At 33.8% G+C, this 24,594-nt stretch overlaps 1 protein-coding gene across 1 annotated transcript; it reads left to right on the plus strand.

Moving 5' to 3' along the window:
- The first annotated feature begins 10,098 nt into the window (after positions 1 to 10,098).
- On the plus strand, positions 10,099 to 11,235 carry LOC123680907 (G-protein coupled receptor dmsr-1-like). Its single transcript, XM_045619029.1, has one exon. It carries the CDS (start codon positions 10,183 to 10,185, stop codon positions 11,233 to 11,235), a length of 1,053 nt encoding a protein of 350 aa, XP_045474985.1. The 5' UTR covers positions 10,099 to 10,182.
- Positions 11,236 to 24,594: the final 13,359 nt, after the last annotated feature.

Raw genomic sequence — 24,594 nt, forward strand, 5'->3', positions numbered from 1 at the left:
TTTCCATAACTAAATTTGACATTTCGAGAATTGTAATGATTTATTCGTAATTGAAAATTGTATTGGTTTATGGATTTCTCAACAATCCGAACGAAAAATTAATTATAATTTATGAAATATAGAATTTAGTTATCCAAACATCGAATTTTAATTTCTTTCTGTGTTTTCCGGAAGTCACAGACTACTACACAAAGTTATAAATTACGGTTTTTCCTCGAACTTTCTGTTAAGAACTGATAAAACGCACCTCTAATAATTCTACAATACAGAATACCAAACGAAATTTTCTGAAAGCAATAATCTCTTTGAGTATTGCCTACACCTGGTAGTGCAGATTCTGATGAGCATATTGTTTATCGTTGCATGAAATTTAATGGTGAGAAATTTGAGAATTTGTGGTGAATTTTTATTGATACTGTTTGTTAAAAATATTACCATAAAAAACACCCTGTAACTTTGTGAATATTCACTTCATAGAACACAAACTGCAGGTTCATACAAATTTGAATACATGCATATATAGGTGCTACAAAACTACCCACTTTCCCTATTCAAATTCCTGATGGGGTTGCAACTCTCCAGGAGGTTGCTTTGTACCCCATATCATTTCCTCCTGTCATCAAAATTCGATCTGTCTGAGTGTTTTCACAAATTCTTTGTTGAGTTATCGAGGGTGGACACTTCTAAATGAGACACCCCGTATATTAATTTCCAAACCGTTGGTTCGATCGGGATGAAAATTCCTGCTGGGATATAGGATTAAATGGGCCGGCTTTAATGGGGCAGTGAAGCGACCGCTTCAGGCACTCTATTGCCCGCCACTCACGAAGCGTTTTTTCGAGCGTTTGGTAGCAAGCGAAATGGTAGCTAGTCTGCCATCCCTTGCTGCCGTCGAAACCTGCCACTCGTGAGGTTGTTTTATTTAGTATCCAGGTCGGATTTCAGATGATCACAGACAGCTGGCAATTTATCAGGTACCGACGGAACTTCGTAGCGTACCAAATTCTTGTGCAAAATGAAAGAATTTTTATAGGTTTCATCGAAATATTTAGGCAGACAACCTGTCGATGGAAAATGGAAAGTTCAGCATATGCAAACAGGAATATCAAAAATAAATCCTATGGGAAACTAGTAGAATATTCCAAAGGAAAATTACAGAATGAAAGAGTAGATGTAAATTTCTATTTGGTCGATATCGTTTTCCATCATTATTGACAAATCTTCCTCTACATTGAAATAAACATTCATTAATTTCTTTTAAAATAAACTCGTTTTCTTTGATATCAAAATGACAGCTCTTTTTGGAAAACCCCTTCAGTATAACAACTGATATTTTAGCTAATTTCATTTCAAATTAGCTGATAACATTTATAGTTTCCAACATATTTTTTGATACGACTTTCGGATTTTTCATTGGATACGTAAACAGAAATTTACAGGCTAGGACTATCGAATTGGTAATAAAAAAATTTATTTTGAGTAATTTGGTTCGAACTTTCAAATCTCATTTTCTCAAATTACAGATATGAGTACACATTGTTGCAAAAAAAATTTCTTTGATTAGGCTTTCACATCAGTAAAAATAATGATTGACTAGAAACACCACCATCAAATGGGACATTTCATGGAAGAAAGATCTCTTCATAAAAAGAAACAAATTTTGGACATATGCCAGACAAAGTCTTAAAGCAAATATCCAAACCCTCTAATTGGATTATCATTTTCAATAATAATCCTTTGGTATCGGTTACAATTTTTTATTACTAATTCGATTGTTCTAGCCTGTAAATTTCTGTTTACGTATCGAATGAAAAATCCAAAAGTCGTATCAAAAAATATGTCGGAAACTATAAATGAAATTGGTCAAATTATCAGTTGTTATACTGAAGGGGTTTTCCAAAAAGAGCTGTCATTTTGATATCACAGAAAACGAGTATATTTTAATAGAAATAAATGACCTGTATACCGCCTGTATAATCAATAACACATGGCAACCCAACCAATATAAACAGAATTCCTTTTTACCCTCATTTTGAGAGATAAAATCATTAATTATTATTTCACAAAGACGAAAAACAACAATACCTTCGCATCGCTTTAGAATAACATATTTCGAAGGCGATGTTTACACATTCAACACATGGAAAAGGAACATCGAATGAAGTGCAATACAAATTTAACCGAGTTAAGGTTTTCCCTTCGGTTCTGCCTGTGTGAGAAGAATAAACATTTCGAACTCCTTGCAAAATTTCGTAGGGATAGATCCATAGAAAATCCGGGAAGAATATCGAAAAAAAAATTTTAATATTTCAGTACCAACAGTTTAGACCGAGTTGAAATTTTACTTATCTGGCGCTATACACAGTGTGGTCCAACGAAAACTTAACACTTCGATTTTCCGGATTTAAAAAGAAAATTGCTCGGACCCGTCAATTTCTGATTCAATGGGAACTTTTTCGCTCTTCACATAGCCGTAACTGCAACCCCCTAACGGGGTTGAGGACAACCCCTTGAATTTGAATAGGAATGAGGGGTGTTGCGATATACCTTATTTTGATTATCTTATCGAGTACTATCTGATCCTGAAATTTCACTTTGAAATTTACATCGATAACGAAATGTCAGGTAAAATTGTGGAAGAGTACAACTACTAAATAACATTCAAGTGTGTCGGATACGAATAATTTTCTCGAGATAAATAATTACACATTGCCTCTATCACTATTTTCGATATTATTTCATTATCGATGTATATTTTGAAGCATTATCATTTATCGGAACACCCCTCATCCCTATTCAAAATCAAAGGGTTGTGCCCACCCTCATTAGGGGTTTGAAGTTACGGGGATCAAAAAAGTGGGAAAGTTGTTCTCCTCGAATCAAAACTTAACAGCTCTGAGCAATTTTCCACATTCTCATTTTGAAGCCGGAAAATCGAGGTGTTGAGTTTTCGTTGGATCAGCTTGTATGTAAAATATCAATTCCAAGCTTCGTTCAGAATTTCGAGTTGATAGAGGCATCATCATAGAAAATTCAATCAAAATACCGACAGAACTGAGGGAAGCATTCTGTTGTGAAGACTGCAGCTTTTCATTCATGCGCCAATTGCGCCCTCAAATACCACATAACTGTATATAGGTGTATAAACATTTCTTATTCTTATTTTCATATGTGTTATCCAAGGGTACAAATGGGGCACGAATGGAATTGAATTCACGTCAGTGCTTGCCGCATATTGCCAAACCTTGGATTTCAGCAGGTAGATACAGAAAATAATAAATATTCTGGTTATTATAAATTCGATAATTAAGAAAAATATCAGATTCAAATTATTCAAATTTGCATATTAAATAGGGAGTCAATCAAAATATATATTTCATTCAATACATATAATTTAGTCCATAATGATATAGTAAAATTGTGGATGTGAAAATATATCACATTCAAACAACGTAATCTAACCATGTTGGGTACATGTAAAAATTGCGTATACTTCCTCTATCTACGTTCATGGCTCTATGGTATTCATAGAAGCATAACATATCATATAAACATTATATCCATCTAAATGTTTTATTTTGACTTCGGAGAAGATAATCTAAATGTAAACTCTGGCATTAAACTTAGGTATAGAAAACAACATTTCATGAAAAGTATTCAGTATTTCTTGAGGATGTTAAATGGCAGAAAATAAACAGTATAATTTTTTTGAATGAAAATTTCATTATTATTCCGGAACAATGAAAGATCTGACAACACATTCTTATATGTTGTCTGTATGTCTTTCTGTCTGTACACGCTGATCTCCAAAACTACGGATCGAATTTCACTGCAGTGTTCACAGGTAGCCACTTGCAGCAAAGCTTTTTCAATTAAATCTAATGAATGTGATTCCTAACGGTATTTTCACTACTTCACTTCAAGAAAATGTATCACACGGTGAAAGTTGCGTGCTGAAGAAAATAAGTGAAAAATATCACCGTTGAAAGATAGAATAATCATGTTTTTTAGAATCCTTTCCGCAGATTTTCAACCAATTTATTCAATTATTACCGAACGAGTGCACTAAAGCTGGCGTCAGTACTTTCCTGGAAGATTTTTATTTTACGAATTAGAATAGATTTTTCACATGCGTATACCTACTTAATTCATGCTCAAGATCTAACTTGGCAAGACGCTCAAAATGTGTAGGAATTGGCCGATGAAATAAATAGTGAGGAACAGATTACGAATGTTTACTTGAGCTGTCAAATTTTGATTTAGATAGTGAAACTTATAAAGTTTGTATAAACAGTTATGACGATGTTTGGCAATGAGGAAAGACGGGACATAATTCTCTGCTCTTAATAAACCGAGGAAGATATAGCAAAACAGAAACACTTCAAAAAATCATGAAATTGATCGTTCTCCGAATTGATCGGTCTGTCATTCTGTCAATGATATGATTTTGGAATTTTATGCCGGGAATGAACTCCAACAAAAAAAAATCAGATTCACTGAGATTACATCTAACAGTCCATTTGAAAAGTCCCCGGACAACCATAGGAAAAACACATTTTTTTGGCAAAATTCGATTTTATTATCCAACATAGTTGCCTTCGAGGGCGATACAGCGATTATAGCGATCTTCCAACTTTTTGATAACATTTTTGTAGTACGATTTGTCATTCGCTTCCAAACAGGCCTCAGTTTCGGCGATTACTACATCATTGACGCTAAATTTCTTCCCAGTGAGCATTCTTTTGAGGTCTAAGAACAAGAAAAAGTCGCTGGGGGCCAGATCTGGCGAATACGATGGATGCAGAAGCCCAATTCATGCAATTTTGCCATTGTTTACATTGATTTGTGACACGGCGCATTGTCTTGATGGAACAGCCTCTTTTTTTCTTGAAATTGGGTCGTTTTTCAACGATTTCATCCTTTAAACGATCTAATAACGCTATTTAATAATCGCTATTGATGGTCTGGCCCTTTTGGAGGCAATCAATGAATAGTATAACTTGTGCATCACAGAATACTGATGCCATAACCTTGCCTGTGACTGTTGTGTTTTTCCTCGCTTCGAAGTTGGGTTCATTGTGTGCAGTCCACTCAGCTGACTGTCGATTGGACTCCGGAGTGAAATGATTATTCGAAACCATTGCAAATTCATGCAAAAAATGAGGAAAGTACAGAGGTAAAGTGGGGAGATTTTGATGGCTCCTTCATTAGTTTCGTCAAATGCCTTCAGAAGATTACATATACGTATCTGTAAACAGTTTTTTGGTATTCATAGGCGCAATGTGAGTGCTCTCCTCATTTTTTCATTCAAGAATCAATCCATTCATTGTCCAAATCTTCAATAGCTAAACTCGAAAAAACTAACGGGTGTTTTTTTCGAAGTATATAACTTTAAGTTGGCATTATTGTTCGAAATGGCGACCGATTTAACAGCTGTCAAGTGATTTATTCTCATTTTGGTTTGGCAATTCATCATGAATAGTCTCACGCCTGAACAACGCTTGCAAATAGTGCAATTTTATTTCGAAAATAATGGTTCTGTGCGGAATATGTCTCGCGCACTACGCCCATGTTATTTTGTTTAGCGATGAAGCGCACTTCTGGTTGAATGGCTACGTCAACAAACAAAACTGCCGCATTTGTAGTGAAGCTAATCCTCAAGTGTATGTCGAAACACCGTTACATCCAGAAAAACTGATTGTTTGGTGCGCTTTATGGGCTGGAGGAATCATTGGTCCGTACTTCTTCAAAAACGATGATGGTCAGAACGTTACAGTCAATGGTGATCGGTATAGAGCCATGATTACTAACTTTTTCATTCCTGAATTGAACAACCATGATGTCCAGGAGCTGTGGTTCCAACAAGACGGCGCACATGTCACGCAGCTCGTGCCACAATCGATTTAAAGAAAGACACGTTTGGTGACCGCCTAATTTCACGTTTTGGACCTGTGAATTGGCCTCCAAGATCTTGTGATTTAACACCGCTAGACTACTTTCCGTGGGGCTATGTAAAGTCATTGGTCTATGCGGATAAGCCACAAACCCTTGACTATTTGGAAGACAACATTCGCCGTGTTATTGCCGATAACTAACTAACAATTGTTGGAAAAAGTCATCGAAAATTGGACGTCCAGATTGGACTACATCCGAGCCAGCCGTGGCGGTCATATGCCAGAAATCCTATTTAAAATGTAATGCCACAAGATTATCTTGTGGATAAATAAAATTCATGTCAATCGAATAATCCATCGGTGTTTCATTGTAATTTAAAGTTCTATGGCTCTAAAAAAAAACACCCTTTATAATTAAGGAATTCAACAGAAAAAAAGTAAATTTCACACTTCGATTCATTATTCACGAAAATATTTCATCATATGGCTATCTTGAATATTCAGCATATATCGATAGAACCCATGTTTTGCATTGCATTATCCCTTGACATTATTCCAAGATGTTAAACAGGGAGTTTTGAGCCACATCATCGCCATTATACGGGACAATAACTTTCTTATTTCAAGTAAAACGATCATAAAATTTTTACACTGCTCGTCATGAGATCTTATCCTTTATTGATATGACGAAGCTCACTTTATGCCCAAAATATAACACCAACAATGTAAAAAATCCTCAGTCAACTGATGCGTAAGTACTGTTATGGATCTTATATGCAAGCTGAGTTTACTTTTCTGTTGATTTAAATTAAATTTTGAATGATTTGATCCAATAACAAAAAATTTCAAAACTATATTTTTATAATTTTGTGCTGACTCTATATCTCAGGAGGGTTCAATTCAAATTCAATTTTGTTTAAAAATTTAATTAATATTTTCAAAATTCACTTACTATTAAAAAAAAATTCTTATCTAATAACTAAATTTATATTAATCTAATCTTATATTTACGTATCTAAATCTTCATCTATTTCATCCTTGTTCTATGTGCTGCTAACTTCGACCTCTGTGCTTCTAACTTCGAACCCAGATTATAACCTTAATTTGTATCAATTCAGTTGCTTTATTTTGGATCCATTTTCCATTTAATATTGCTTCACTGCTTCAACTCTTTCTCAAAACTAACGAACTTCCTTCTTGAAATTGATTAAATATTTTTCCACTTCTTCTCACAATGATTTTTCAGGTACGTATTTGACAATTTTGATATCTTGCAATTTTCGTAAATAATTTCTTTCGTTTGTCAATTGTTTCAGGTTTATTTCCTGATTCAGGTGATGTGCTCTCAACAATGGTTTTTTACTGACTGCATCGCTGTCATTCGTTTGGGCTTTATATAGTTTTTTAATTTTTTCTTGAAATCAGCATTGCCTTGGATGTCAAGAAATTTTCCAAAAATGATGCTTTTTTTTTCTTTTGAGGTAATTTTTCCTTCTTCAATCTTGATCTAGTTGATTTCTTCATTTTTTTCCCCATCTTTTGATACCACATATGTTGCATTCGGTCGATTCTAAGTTACAAAATTTCAAATATTCTATATACAATTTGGAAATTTTTCTAATATTCACTTTCTTTGGCCTAATATTCAAAGATTTCTATCTATAGCTTCTAAAATCTACTACATATTTTTAAATTATACTATAATCTAATGAAATATATATATTTTTGTATGTTTGAGACATTAATTACTTTGGAATCCCTGATTTATCATTCGATATCCTATCCCTATCCATTTTTTAGAATTTTATTAGGAATTTCGGCTAATATTACATTTTTGAGATTGCATCTAGATGTAATTCACTAGATCACAAGCTATTTCATGAAAATTAACATGGGAAATATAAAATAAATGATTGTTTTTTATCATTTTGAATGAAAATTGAATATTCAGTTGTTTGATTCTTTTAACATTATTTACATGATATATAAACAGTTCCTGATACTTAAATTAAATATCTTTTGTTGATTTTATCAAATTGAACTTGAATTTCATTAACATTATCCTTTTGTTTCAGATCCTGAGATGTTTTGAATGAATACTGATATAGTAATTTAGAAATATTGGATTTATGCTACTTTTATAATGTGCAAGTGAATGGAATAAATAAATAAAGTTACTCTACTTTCTTTAAAGTTATTGGATCATATCAATTTAAAATTCATTATCTATTTGAAGAATTCGCTGTAGTTTCCGAAGGATAGAATCTGGTAATGTATTCTCATTAATTTTATAAGTCGATAATACCATTCCATAACAGTACCTACCTATTGTCATAATTATGCTTCGAACAGTTTTCAATGTATTATTTGACGGAAAATAATGAATAGGTGTCACTATTCTTTATGATAAAGAGTGGATATATCTGAATATAAATAATGATGAAATTGACTGAAATAATTGTTCAAAATATCGTCCAACTCTAGAATTTTTGGTTTTTCAAAGCAGATGAATTGAGAGCATCTCCAAAATCTAAAGAAAAAATTATCGAATTGTCAATTCGAATTTTTCCTCTAACACATTTTCAAAGATATATTATTATGAATAAGGAGGTCAACTTTTATCACAAAAATATTTAATTCCTCACTTTCAATTGATAAACGTAATTGGTGGTTTAGATGTGCAAAAATTATTTATTACCACTTCCATCAGAAGTACACTTCAGTGCAAAAGAATTACAACCTATTGGAGTTATTTTTTCTAGAAAATATATCATATCGCAATTATATTTCGCAATTATTCAAAAGTGCTAACCTTGAGCATAGTTACAAGTACTTTTCTCTACACTCATAGTATTAAATAACTTTAGAATTTATAAACAAGAATTCATTAATTATCATTGGTAGAATAATTGTTGCTCAAATTGCATGAGTTCTAAGTACACAATTCCTGAATTTCCTTTACCTTAGTTCCTTTATTTTTGTTACAGAAGTACATGAGTATTCAGTAGCTGCATTCCGATTTCGCATTGAATAATCATAACTAAAGATTTTTCGTAGTTTTTTTATTTCTTTTCTTTGTAAATACTATATATCTACATTTTGATGATGAGTACTTAAATTTGCTGCTTCTTTCGATAAGATCGTAGTTTTATATAAGTGCTTCTTCAATTTTTCTTCTCTCCTTGGGAGGCAAAAACCTGAAAACACAAAAATTGAGTTTAGCACTTTTTAAATCTATGAGCTGCACTGCAATCATTTTGGAAATATTACCTTATATTCTATTTTTCGAATGCGTCTGCTAACAAAAAAAAAGATTTTTCGGAGAAAGGCTAATTCTCATAATAATCATTTCAATCCTATAATAAAAAAAAATACTTTTGTCCACAATTCCTACAGAACCTTGGAGGTAAGAAAACAAGGAAGCAAACTCAAACGCATATTTCAAAAATAGACTTCAGAGAATTTATTGATTTGGAATTAATGTTGCCACAATTATAATAAACACAATATTTTTCATCATTAAAAGTGTTCACTACCTCCTAGGTTCTTCAGTGTTGATTCATTTTGATTCTGATCGGAAATCACCTTATCGAGTCTCTCAAATTTTGGAAAAAACCTTCGTTTTGAAATTCAGAATATACTCAAATATACTCAAAAAAGTTTATAGTTTTTGTTTTATATTACTTCGAAAAATGAAAGGTTCTTCAATCGAATTATTTCAATGATAAATTTCGAAATTTTTTCATTATCATGGAATTTCAAATATTACTATATACTACTTTCAGCCAATTGTCATTTGTCGCTTTATTCCAACTGCAAATCTAGGTGGGCATGAAACCTTAAATACTTAAAAATATCTTCTCATCTGGAAAATTCTCCGTGAATAGTCCAATATCGCAATGAATAAGCCGTTTATTTCAACGCAGGACCATTCAAATTCAAAACCACATCCATTCTGCAATGTTCCGAATGACGAAAACGTCACTCTATCCAATCAATAATTCCGATGAAGCATCAGTTTTTACCACGGCAATATCCCTGATTACCCACAACAAAAAAAGCTAAGCCTCACAATCGAACAATGCAGGCACTCAACACATATCCCAATCAAATCCAAATGAATCCGTCCCGACGCCAATAAACGACGCCCTCATACGCTTGCGTTCGAAACTTTTCGCGAGCGTACGTTCAACCGAAACCCATCCCTTGCGTCCCAACATCTACCGGATATGGTGTTTGACAGCCCGCCGATCTCGATGCGCTAATTACGACAACTCCGAACGGAACCATGAATGTCACCACCTACTGCAACCTGACAAACTTCTCAAAATCCTACGAACAATTGCACGGCGTGTTAAGTTTGACGTTATGTGTCTTCGGGTCTGTCGCGAATGTCTTGATGATGACGGTGCTCCTCCGGAAGGACATGAGATGGCCCACCAACCTCATCTTGGCAGGTCTGGCTGTTGCAGACCTCTTGGTGATGCTGGAGTATATACCATTCAGCCTCCACAGGTATTTCAATGAAGAGAGGAGGAATTATGCCAGTAGCTACAACTACAACTGGGCCATCTTCATGTTTTTCCACGCTCTATTCAGCCAAATCTTCCATTTCATCTCTTGCTGTCTCACAGTTATACTAGCCGTTTGGAGGTATGTCACCATTTCCAAACCACACAACACTAGAGCCTGGTTCGGACTCAAAAAAACTTTCTATGTCATCGTTTTAGTGTATCTGTGTGCTCCCATCATCTGCAGTCCTATAATATTCTCCTTAACAATAAAACACCACAACCAAACATGCGATCCTACAGGGAAGTTTATAGAAAGAAGCGAACTCAAAACTTACAAAGGTGAAATTACGAGTGAATCGATTTACGTTACGGCTATTGCTAGTGAAACTGCTAAAGTAATAAGTTTTTGGGTGTACAGTGTTGTTATCAAATTAGTACCCTGCGTCCTGCTCACCCATTTATCCTGGAAGTTGGTTTCAATCCTGGTTGAGACGAAAAAGAGGAAGAAAGTATTGTTACAAACTGTTGTCAACTTGAAAGATATGAAAACTTCAGGGTTGCTGTCCAATAAGAAAAAGAAGGTGAATCAGGCTGATAGAACGTCAAATATGCTGTTAGCGTTGTTGTTTCTGTTTCTAATAACTGAATTCCCCCAAGCTATTTTGGGTCTGTTGAGTGCTATATTGGAGGAATTCGAGAAACAATGCTATAGGCCATTAGGTGAGTACGATTCTAATGAAATTCTCAATGGTATATACAAACAAATAATCGCTCCAAAAATACAGTATACCAAGTTTCAAGGAAATTCATATTTATACAATCGATAAACACTTTTTTATATAACGTTCAGAGGTCACGTGGCATAATAATTGTTTATGGAGGAGAAAATTAATTCTGGCTAATTACTTGAACGCGCGACTTGTTTTTGTTGGGAACACTTCATCTACTTATATCTGATTTTTATTGAGCTCAGTCAATTTGAGATTCTTGGCGTGATTAAGTATTCTCTACGATCTTGGAATAGTTGGAAAATCTGGTCTTTAAATCCTAGAGTTACAGCATATTCTGAATAGGGATCATTCATTCAACTTTATATGTGTTGGCAGTATAAGACCGAAAGTGTTGCCAAATATGTGGAAATTAATTTATGAAGTTCTGAATCAACAAGTCCTTTGAAAAAACCATGAATCATTCGGAACTATTTTATTTACAGATATAATAAACTATAAAACTCACAAAAAACTCTCAAAAATGCATGCATGCATCTAGCTTCGATATAAATGATGTTCAAATATTTACTATTGAGAAAAGTTTCTTATATGAAAAATTAAAAATACGTGCATATCAAAGATTCCAGGAATCATATAGAATAATTTATTTCGAACAAAATCTTCAAACAAGGGTCAACCTTATGCATATACTATTCATTGCATTTATTCAAATGGGTTTCATACAAAATATACTCGTGTCCCAATTTCTGGGCCTTTTTGTGAATGTATTGTTCGTTCGGATATCAAATGAATCATATGAAAAAATTATATTAACATTTTTACTCCGAAAACATTGAAACGATTGGGTATAAGTACATTACCAAATCATAAATCAGTTTTACGATTTCATTTTGTATTAGGATTTCTGCATTTTGAAATTAATTGGGTTCACAAGCTGGAGGGTTATGAAATATGGAATTTATTTTTGATTTTATACAATTATCTATTTCTGTTCATGAGTGCGATTCTAGGATGTCAAATGGTTGACTAATTTTATACCTACATTTTTGATATTGTGTTTTAACGAAAACAAGAATTGTAAAAACGTTATTTTTTTATGTCGAACCGTTATTATTGTAAATAAGAAAATCAACTTTTGTCACATGGATATTTCATTTCAAGTTTTGAAAACAATCCACGATAATGTAAATGGTAGTTTTGGAGAAATTTATACTCTTCAACAAAGGAGATGAAAGACGATCACTCATTTATATATGTATATACAGGGTGGCCATTTGAAAACGAAACAGACGAGATTACAGACGAAATAAAGTTTTTCGATAGAAATGCTCGGACAGGTCGATTTCTGTTTCGAGGGGGACAACTTAAGATGTAGGTTACGGACGCATAGCGCTTCAACCCTTGCTGCTACAACCCCCACCCCCAATTTTTGAATAGGGAAGATGGAGTGAGTGATACCTCAATTTAAAGGTATTTTTATACTGATTTCAGCACAGTAATTTTTTTTTCATTTTATGCATTAGTTCTCGAAAAACTTTATTTCGTCTGTAATCTCGGCTGTTTCGTTTTCAAATGGCCACCCTGTATAATACAACTATTTTCTGTCAAACAAGAACCAGAAATCGATTTTGTGAAAGAGCTCGCTCAAAGGGAATGCTGAAAATTTTTTTGTGGCTAAATTAGCAAAACTTTCTACTGTTGTTACGAGCAGTTGGAGCACCATTTATCTTTTATTTTGTCAGCTCATACCAAGACTTTTTGCTCGAATACGCTCAAATACCCCTGACTTCACGTCGGTGCTTCCCTGATATATTTTGGAGAATTCATCTCGTTGATGAAGCCCAAACATGAATAATTCAATTATCTCTAGGCTTACCTATAATTATTCCCCTTGTGTGATTAAATTAACCATGATTTATTAGTTCATATTAATTCATCTTATTCGAATCGAATATTTTGTTATTAGTTATGGAATTTTGCAGCAGATTTGATTAGACTTATTAACGTGACTACATATGCGTTCATTCAGACACATTAATGACCCCATTACATTTAATACGTGTAATGAATAATTTACACACTTCAAATAGTACCGAGAATTCACGGTTTCAACGTAGGTATATCCATTTTAATCTCGTTCTATAGCAGGCCCTTTGATGAGCCATTCTGCGGAAGATGATTCCCTTTTTGTGAATAGATAGAATGCATTGTATGGTATGAACTGTCTTCAGGTGAAATTTCAACTGAGATTAAAGTACCAATATAATATACAAAATGGAAAACTGTGTAATGTAGTGAGTAAAGAGAAGAAGAAACATTCTATGAATTTGAGGCTAGGTAGTCTGAGTAAATAAACTATTTTCTGCCTCTATTTTACTTGTAGTCTAAGACTTGGACCTGTATTATAAAACCGGCGTGAACTTGGCAGCCACTTTTCAGCAGCCGAATTCATTCCAGCAGCCAAACGACCAGTGGCGTCGGTAGAATTTAAAACCAACGAATCGATCTGTTTTTGGGGTGCAACGCAAGAATTTGCTTTTTGAGTTTACTTGAACGACTTCAGTCAAGTTTTTATGACATTTCAATGCACAAAATAATATTATAGATGAACTTGAATTATGCTGATCAATGAAACGACGGGGTATATACAAGTATTTTCACGAATGAAATCTTGAAAAACGTTTAGCCAAGTTGATATTTGGAATACTTACTCTTCAATAGAAACAGAATAACATATCCGAAGCCCATTGATTTGCAGGCCGTCTAAGGGGTAGTTTACACTTGTGAATTTTTCGAAATTTTCAAAAATGACCCTGTTAAAATTGTTTAGCCAAGTTCATATTTGGTATTCCTACTCTTGAATAGCTAAAGAATAACATATCCGAAGGATTTTGATTTGCAGGCCGTCTAAGGGGTAGTTTACACTTTTGAATTTTTGGAAATTTTCAAAAATGACCCTGTTAAAAATGTTTAGCCAAGTTCATATGTGGTATTCCTACTTTTGAATAGCTAAAGAATAACATATCCGAAGGATTTTGATTTGCAGGCCGTCTAAGGGGTAGTTCACACTTGTGAATTTTTCGAAATTTTCAAAAATGACTCTGTCAAAAATGTTTAGCCAAGTTCATATTCAGTATTATTACTCTTAAATAGCTACAGAATAACATATCCAAAGGATTTTGATTTGCAGGCCGTCTAAGGTGTAGTTTACACTTGTGAATTTTTCGAAATTTTTAGAATGACCCTGTTAAAAATGTTTAGCCAAGTTCATATTTGGTTTTCCTACTTTTGAATAGCTAAAGAATAACATATCCGAAAGATTTTGATTTGCAGGCCGTCTAAGGGGTAGTTTACACTTGTGAATTTTTCGAAATTTTCAAAAATGACCCTGTTAAAAATGTTTAGCCAAGTTCATATTTGGTATTCCTACTTTTGAATAGCTAAAGAATAACATATCCGAAGGATTTTGATTTGCAGGCCGTCTAAGGGGTAGTTTACACCTGTGAATTTTTGGAAATTTTCAAAAATGACCCTGTTAAAAATGTTTAGCCAAGTTCATATTTGGTATTCCTACTTTTGAATAGCTAAAGAATAACATATCCGAAGGATTTTGATTTGCAGGCCGTCCAAGGGGTAGTTCACACTTGTGAATTTTTCGAAATTTTCAAGAATGACCCTGTCAAAAATGTTTAGCCAAGTTAATATTTAGTATTAGTACTCTTAAATAGCTACAGAATAACATATCCAAAGGATTTTGATTTGCAGGCCGTCTAAGGTGTAGTTTACACTTGTGAATTTTTCGAAATTTTTAGAATGACCCTGTTAAAAATGTTTAGCCAAGTTCATATTTGGTTTTCCTACTTTTGAATAGCTAAAGAATAACATATCCGAAGGATTTTGATTTGCAGGCCGTCTAAGGGGTAGTTCACACTTGTGAATTTTTCGAAATTTTCAAGAATGACCCTGTTAAAAATGTTTAGCCAAGTTCATATTCAGTATTATTACTCTCAAATAGCTACAGAATAACATATCCAAAGGATTTTGATTTGCAGGCCGTCTAAGGGGTAGTTTACACTTGTGAATTTTTCAAAATTTTCAAGAATGACCCTGTCAAAAATGTTTAGCCAAGTTCATATTCAGTATTAGTACTCTTAAAAAGCTACAGAATAACATATCCAAAGCACATTGATTTACGGAAAAACTAGATCGTTTTTAGTCGGGAGGACTGAGCTCAAGAAGGCATATGAAAAATATATATTCATTCAATAAATAATCCGCAAACGACCAACATCAATGAAATATTCGGTTCGACTATTAATTCAACTTCCTTATCATTGGTTCAAATCTCCATATTTAATATAGTCTGCAGAGATCACAAATCCCGTTCTTCATTTTTTCATTCACGGTACATCCACGTGCTATTTCATTCGTTGTCAAAATGCATTTTTGATGACACGATCGTATACACAACCTGCAAATGAAATCATCTTCGCGTCTTGGGTGTGCACAAAAAATGCAAATGAAATTGACTGGTTCACTCCTTCTCAGTATTAACCAATTCAGAGATTTCCTACATACATCTATACTAACCGGTCCAAGAAGATGTTCATTTCTGACTAATTTTTTGAAAATTTTGAAAAATTCACAGGTGTGAACTACCCCTTAGACCGCCTGCAAATCAATGTGCTTCGGATATGTTATTCTGTAGCTATTTACGAGTAAGAATACCAAATATGAACTTGGCTAAACATTTTTAACAGGGTCATTTTTGAAAATTTCCAAAAATTCACAAGTGTGAACTACCCCTTAGACGGCCTGCAAATCAAAATCCTTCGGATATGTTATTCTTTAGCTATTCAAAAGTAGGAATACCAAATATGAACTTGGCTAAACATTTTTAACAGGGTCATTTTTGAAAATTTCCAAAAATTCACAAGTGTAAACTACCCCTTAGACGGCCTGCGAATCAAAATCCTTCGGATATGTTATTCTTTAGCTATTCAAAAGTAGGAATACCAAATATGAACTTGGCTAAACATTTTTAACAGGGTCATTTTTGAAAATTTCCAAAAAATCACAAGTGTAAACTACCCCTTAGACGGCCTGCAAATCAATGTGCTTTGGATATGTTATTCTGTAGCTATTTAAGAGTACTAATACTGAATATTAACTTGGCTAAACATTTTTGACAGGGTCATTCTTGAAAATTTTGAAAAATTCACAAGTGTAAACTACCCCTTAGACGGCCTGCAAATCAAAATCCTATGGATATATTATTCTGTCGCTATTTAAGAGTAATAATACTGAATATGAACTTGGCTAAACATTTTTGACAGATTCATTTTTGAACATTTCGAAAAATTCACAAGTGTGAACTACCCCTTAGACGGCCTGCAAATCGAAATCCTTCGGATATGTTATTCTTTAGCTATTCAAAAGTGGGAATACCGAATATGAACTTGGCTAAACATTTTTAACAGGGTCATTATTGAAAATTTCGAAAAATTCACAAGTGTAAACTACCCCTTAGACGGCCTGCAAATCAAAATCCTTCGGATATGTTATTCTTTAGCTATTAAGGAGTAATAATACCAAATATGAACTTGGCTAAACATTTTTGACTGGGTCAATTTTGAAAATTTTGAAAAATTCACAGGTGTAAACTACCCCTCAGACGGCCTGCAAATCAAAATCCTTCGGATATATTATTCTTTAGCTATTAAGGAGTAATAATACCAAATATGAACTTGGCTAAACATTTTTGACTGGGTCAATTTTGAAAATTTCGAAAAATTCACAAGTGTAAACTACCCCTTAGACGGCCTGCAAATCAAAATCCTTCGGAAATTTTATTCTTTAGTTATTTAGGAGTAATAATACCAAATATCAACTTGGCTAAACATTTTTGACAGGGTCATTTTTGAAAATTTCGAAAAATCCACAATTGTAAACTACCCCTTAGACGGCCTGCAAATCAAAATCCGTCGGATGTTATTCTTTAGCTATTTAGGAGTAATAATACCAAATATGAACTTGGCTAAACATTTTTGACAGGGTCATTTTTGAAAATTTCGAAAAATTCACAAGTGTAAACTACCCCTTAGACGGCCTGCAAATCAAAATCCTTCGGATATGTTATTCTTTAGCTATTCAAAAGTGGGAATACCGAATATGAACTTGGCTAAACATTTTTAACAGGGTCATTATTGAAAATTTCGAAAAATTCACAAGTGTAAACTACCCCTTAGACGGCCTGCAAATCAAAATCCTTCGGATATGTTATTCTTTAGCTATTTAGGAGTAATAATACCAAATATCAACTGGGCTAAACATTTTTGACAGGGTCATTTTTGAAAATTTCGAAAAATTCACAAGTGTAAACTACCCCTTAGACGGCCTGCAAATCAAAATCCTTCGGATATGTTATTCTTTAGCTATTAAGGAGTGATAATACCAAATATCAACTTGGCTAAACATTTTTGACAGGGTCATTTTTGAAAATTTCGAAAAATTCACAATTGTAAACTACCCCTTAGACGGCCTGCAAATCAAAATCCTTCGGATATGTTATTCTTTAGCTATTTAGGAGTAATAATACCAAATATCAACTGGGCTAAACATTTTTGACTGGTTCAATTTTGAAAATTTCGAAAAATTCACAAGTGTAAACTACCCCTTAGACGGCCTGCAAATCAAAATCCTTCGGATATGTTATTCTTTAGCTATTTAGGAGTAATAATACCAAATATCAACTGGGCTAAACATTTTTGACTGGTTCAATTTTGAAAATTTCGAAAAATTCACAAGTGTAAACTACCCCTTAGACGGCCTGCAAATCAAAATCCTTCGGAAATTTTATTCTTTAGCTATTTAGGAGTAATAATACCAAATATCAACTTGGCTAAACATTTTTGACAGGGTCATTTTTGAAAATTTCGAAAAATTCACAATTGTAAACTACCCCTTAGACGGCCTGCAAATCAAAATCCTTCGGATATGTTATTCTTTAGCTATTTAGGAGTAATAATACCAAATATGAACTTTGCTAAACATTTTTGACAGGGTCATTTTTGAAAATTTCGAAAAATTCACAAGTGTAAACTACCCCTTAGACGGCCTGCAAATCAAAATCCTTCGGATATGTTATTCTTTAGCTATTAAGGAGTAACAATACCAAATATGAACTTGGCTAAACATTTTTGACTGGGTCAATTTTGAAAATTTCGAAAAATTCACAAGTGTAAACTACCCCTTAGACGGCCTGCAAATCAAAATCCTTCGGAAATTTTATTCTTTAGCTATTTAGGAGTAATAATACCAAATATCAACTTGGCTAAACATTTTTGACAGGGTCATTTTTGAAAATTTCGAAAAATTCACAATTGTAAACTACCCCTTAGACGGCCTGTAAATCAAAATCCTTCGGATATGTTATTCTTTAGCTATTTAGGAGTAATAATACCAAATATGAACTTGGCTAAACATTTTTGACTGGGTCAATTTTCAAAATTTCGAAAAATTCACAAGTGTAAACTACCCCTTAGACGGCCTGCAAATCAAAATCCTTCGGATATGTTTTTCTTTAGCTATTTAGGAGTAATAATACCAAATATGAACTTGGCTAAACATTTTTGACTGGGTGAATTTTGAAAATTTCAAAAAATTCACAAGTGTAAACTACCCCTTAGACGGCCTGCAAATCAATTTGCTTAGGATATGCTATTCTGTAGCTATTTAAGAGTAATAATACCAAATATCAACTTGGCTAAACGTTTTTCAAGGTTTCATTCGTGAAAATACTTGTATATATCCCGTCGTTTCATTGATCAGCATAATTCAAGTTCATCTATAATATTATTTTGTGCATTGGAATGTCATAAAAACTTGACTGAAGTCGTTCAAGTAAACTCAAAAAGCAAATTCTTGCGTTGCACCGCAAAAACAGATCGATTCGTTAATTTTATATTCTACCGACGCCACTGGTCGTTTGGCTGCTGGAATGAATTCGGCTGCTGAAAAGTGGCTGCCAAGTTCACGCCGGTTATTATAAAGGATGGTTGACCGTAGGTTGAGTTCAACCGAGCGTCAACGAATAAGTATGAGGTTAAAGACAAAATTATCAGTTTTTGTTCTTTCTCTATTCGGAGTAGTAATTCTGGGAGTGTAGCCAACGGAAATAAATTGGCCATAACCGATGGTTGTAAAACCGACACAAAAATATATCTTTATAATTTCTATAGATATCACATACTGTTGTGAATCAACTAAATCATAGAGAAGAAGTTCTTCCAACACACATCCACATCAGGAAATTGTACAAACCAGCTTCAAAAATGATCAATTCACGAAACTGAGAGTATACACTTATTTAATAGTAATTGTCTTTGATTTGGTTCCTCATTTTCATTTTATAAGAGTATGCTTTATTCATATTCATTCTCATTGTTGGTCATTTTATCTACTACTATACTATCCTACTATAAATTAAATTTCAATCTAATCCTATTTTTGCTATGAAAGTATGGAGTAATTTTTTTTAATTATCAATGGTTCTTGTGAGGTAGGGACACCCACTATATTATTTCATCATTAGATGGTTTTTTATAACAATTTCAGGAAGATGCCACATTGGGTAAAAACTCAACGGTTCATGAGTTAAATGGTTCTTATGGCAAAAAAGGAGGTGGCAATGAACTATACAGGCTGGCCACTTTTTCAATGGGATTGTATTGGTAACTTTTAAACCATAAGTGTTAGAAGGTCGGTCAAATGGAGAAAAAGTTGCATGCATAGAAGCATTATCAAGCAGTTCAAACAAATCGAAATTATCAGGGCCGGTTATTGAGATATCATAAGAAATTTGGATAAGTGGCCACCCTGTATACATATATGTTTGTCCAGTTTATGATGAAAACCCTGTAGGTAACGTTCTACATCATCCAGTATGCCGAGTAATTATAACAAGCTACAGGAAAATATTTTCGACACATAACCTATTTTGTATGTATTTCAACATATTATGAAATGAAATCTTTATTCTTTCTTCTTATTCTTTTTATTCTCTTGTAAATTTTACGCATCTGCGATCGTTATCGAGATAAGAGTAAAATCATAATTGAAATGCGCTAGATTTCATAAAACTTTTCAATGGTTATGTTTCAGGAGCAACCCCCAAGAATTGAAGTTGCCGATCGAAGCAACTAATAATGCTGGGTTATAAATAATAAACGAAAATTCATTAAGACATAATGTCAATTCCATTGACAAACTTTCACTAATTTGTTGGTATTTTTGAGGGAGGCTGCAGCCCCAAAGCCCTCCCTCTAACTGCGCTAGTGATGAAAAGTAAATGATTCCAAAAGATCAACGGTAAGCCTCAATAGCAAAGCTGTACAGGGTGGGCAAATAAGCGAGGTAAGCGGCTATATCTCAGGATCCACTCATCGTAGAGACTTACGGTAAAAAATTTCAACACTAAAGTGTACATGAGAACACACTTGTTTTGAATTTCATACCTCTACCGCTAGGGGGCGTAATAGCTACCGTCGAGTTGTAAAATGAATTTTACTCGAAAATGTTTCATATAAAGTTGAAGAAAAAATATCATCAATGTAATCTTTTTAAAATTCTCTATCTTTTTGAATTGTCACTTTCGGTTTTACGACATCAAATAAGGGTAGGTGAAAGGGAGAAATCTGACTGATTGAAACGCCTTTAAGATCTGACAGAAACAGAAATCCCATCAAATTTGTATGAAAAAACCAAAAGGTCGCAAAGCGATAGCTTCAGGCGTTCTGGAGTTATGGACGAAAAAAGATATTCTTTAACTGATGCACTGAAAAACTAAATTGTGTCTTCTTTCGGCCATAACTCCAGAATGCTTGAAGCTATCGCTTCGCGACCTTTTGGTTTTTTCATACAAATTTGATGGGATTCCTGTTTAGAACTTAAAGACACAATTTGGTTTTTCGCAGTGCATCAGTTGAAGAATATCTTCTTTCGGCCATAACTTCAGAACGCCTGAAATTATCGCTGTGCGACCTTCAGGTTTTTTCATGCAAATTTGATGGAATTTCTGTTTGTGTTAAGAAAATCCTATCATTACATTTGAAATTTCGGAGTAAAATGAACAAAACAATGAACTTCTGACTTAGCGCCCCCTATCGAAAGCAGCAAAAATAAATTCATCATGACTATATTTTGTCCTCAATCAACAAGATATTATCTTTCAGACGAGACCTAATTTGCTCAAAAATATTGAGCCAAACTGAAGTTACAGGTGTTTCAATCAGTCAGATTTCTCCCTTTCACCTATCCTTATTTGATGTCGTAAAATCGAAAGTGACAATTCAAAAAGATAGAGAATTTTTTAATGATATTTTTTCTTCAACTTCATATGCAACATTTTCGAGTAAAATTAATTTTTCTGATCGACGGTAGCTATTACGCCTCCTAGCGGTTGAGGTATGAACTATTTCGAGTGTGTTCTCTTGTACACTTTAGTGGTAAAATTTTTTACCGCAAGTCTCTACGGAGTGGATCCTGAGATATAGCCGCTTACCTCGCTTATTTGCACACCCTGTACGTTATTTCAATTTATATTTTAATATTCCAGAAAATCATACCTGAAGATGTCTATCATAATAGCAGAAAGCTAGGATTTATAAAATGAAGAGTTAATTTATTGCATTCCTTATCCGATACTTTCCATTCAAGCCTTCTACTCGTGTATTTTCAACTAAGCGACCCTTTCGTTGATTTATCTCTTAGACTCTCACGCCATAATACTTCTGTAAATGATAGAAGTTATCAAATCCATTTCATAGGAGAAATTCTTCAATTCTAAAAGCAAAAACACGACAAAATCGATGTATCTCGCATGTGAAGGCTTTCAAACGAACAGAGAAGCGATTTCTTGGAAAACTATGGGAATGGAATATACGTGAAGGAACAATAGTCGGAAGTGTTTCTCGCTATTTCCTATTCCTGATAAAATATGAAAAAAACTACATAAACTTGGAAAAAATGTGAAACTCGAGACTTATATTGCATATATGCATTGCATGATTCAATTCGTAGAAAATGGAATAAAGCAATAAAACTAGCATTCCTTAGGAAAGCCATATGTATACCTATAAAAGAAAGGTCAGCTATTCATATATTGGCCATACCCAATACAAGCATTGCAGAATGCGGAAAGCATACAAGGTGTCTCATTTAAAAGTGGCCACACTCAATAACTCAACAACGAATCAGAATTTGTGACAACACCCAGACAGGTTGATTTTTGATAACAGGGGGGGACATGATTTGGGATACAAAGTTTGTTTCTAATAGCAACCTCCTGAAGAGGGTTGCAACCCCATCAAGAATTTGAATAGGGAAAGTGGGTAGTTTTGTAGCACAAATGTATGCATGGATTCTAATTCGTATGAACCTGCAGTAATAAATAATAATAATAAAAATGAACACTCACAAAGTTACAGGGTGTTTTTTTATGGAGTTATGGTACCGATAAAACTAAATAAAACAGAGATATTCTAATTGATCGTACAATTTCTATTGAAAGAAAACAATTTTTAACAAATAGTATTAGTGAAAATTTACCGCAAATGTTCAAAGGGCTACCTATCATCTAGCCATACCCTAAAACGTTAAATCTAGAGAGTTGAAATTTTCGATATTGGGATCGAAGGGTTGAGTTAGATGGTGGGCTGAATGTGAATCTGATAAACGATTATATAGATATCTACAAATATCTCCTAAATGTTCATATATCAAATTATATCCTCAATCTCTCTTCAATATGTGGATGTCAAAATGTCTAAACTCATGAGAAAATACTTGAATGCTGCTTGAAAAAGCTGCAAACTCATATAAATGACATCACATCATGATTGGCCTGATTGAGACTCAAAGTTAACCCAGCGAAATCACAACTCCTAATATGCAATAACAACATTAATGCAAATTTTTCATCTATTACCATAAACAATAATATAGTTAAACCTTCACTATTCAGAAAATATTAGGTGTAAAACTTTGCTTCCGCCTTTTTGATGCAGCGGTAAGTGGTGGTCGAAATAAATTGATCGTAGATGTCATAAAATGAGCTTAGGTATTTGTAAACATAACGCCATCGAAATATTAGTCGATTTGTGGCTGCATCATAAAGTTATTCTCAATTAAATCAAATCAAATTCTCGTCTTGTGCTGGAAGTTTGAATTTTCTGCTTCAACATGGAGAAATCTACGGCTAAGGCTCATCGAATGATCTAAAATACTTACGGCGAGGCCGCTAATAGTGAAGAACGTGCCGAGAGTGGTTTCAACGCTTCAAGAACGTTGATTTTGACGTCGAAGACCAGCATGGCGATGGAAGAGATTAGGTTTTCGAAGATGCAGAATTGGAGGCATTACTTGATCAAGACTCGTGTCAAACGCAACAAGAATTGGCAGGATCATTGGGAGTGACGCCACAAGTCATTTCAAAACACCTGAAAGTCATGAGAATGATTCACAAACAAGGAAATCGGGTGCCGTACGAGTTGAAGCCAAGAAATATTGAATGGCGTTTGTTTGCTTGAGAACAGCTGCTTGCAAGGCAAAGACGGAAGTGATTCTGAATCGCATTATGACTGGAGACGAAAGATGGGTTCCTTACGATAATCTCAAGCGCTAATAATCATGCGGATATTCAGGCTCAGTAGTCCAGTCAGTATAGTAAGTTCACCTCGGAATTCGAGATACCCAGCTGTAAGTCTGTAAATACTTGAATATTGACACCCTAAAAGTTGTCTTAAAACCTATATATGGTGAGGTGTGAGCAACTATTAAATTTCAAGGTCAAAGGTCACAAAAATCGTTTTTTTGCGTTTTTTTGGAAATATCTCATTTCCTACGGGTTTTTGCTATTAGTATTTATTATCAATTTTGTAGAATACAAGATCCTCTACAAATTTTGTCTAAAAAAATTTTTTATATGATAAACGGTTTTCGAGATAGAGGGCGGAGAGCGCGCGGTCACACCATCACTTCAGGTCAACCAGTGCCTCCGGTCGAAAACGCGCCATATATCGGGTGTCCCAAGGTGAGTGGCCTATTAGATTATTATGGAAACTATTGATGGTAAAGATTTCAAATTTTGTGGATAGATTTTTGGCCATGTAAGGTACATTTTTAAAATAATTTCACATTTCCAGTGTTGCCGGATGTACGACAATTTGGCAACAACTTTGTTATTTTAAATGGGACATCCGGTATTTCTATTTTTTTTATGATACTCCATAAAATATTAAATCTACTCACTCTTACTTTTCCATCCCTATCTTTAACGGTTTTTGAGTTATTAATTATTTTTCGAAATTTTAGATCAAAATGGCGTATTACGAAAATGATTCTAGTTCGCTCAATATTTGAGATTTAAGTCAGAAATTTTGCTAGTCGTTAGATATT

This window comes from Harmonia axyridis, chromosome 5, assembly GCF_914767665.1.
Source record: "Harmonia axyridis chromosome 5, icHarAxyr1.1, whole genome shotgun sequence".
Taxonomy (NCBI): Eukaryota; Metazoa; Arthropoda; class Insecta; order Coleoptera; family Coccinellidae; genus Harmonia; species Harmonia axyridis.

Excerpts from the sequence above, each read along its gene's own strand:
- LOC123680907 (XM_045619029.1), top strand. The coding sequence starts at position 10,183 with ATGAATGTCACCACCTACTGCAACCTGACAAACTTCTCAAAATCCTAC.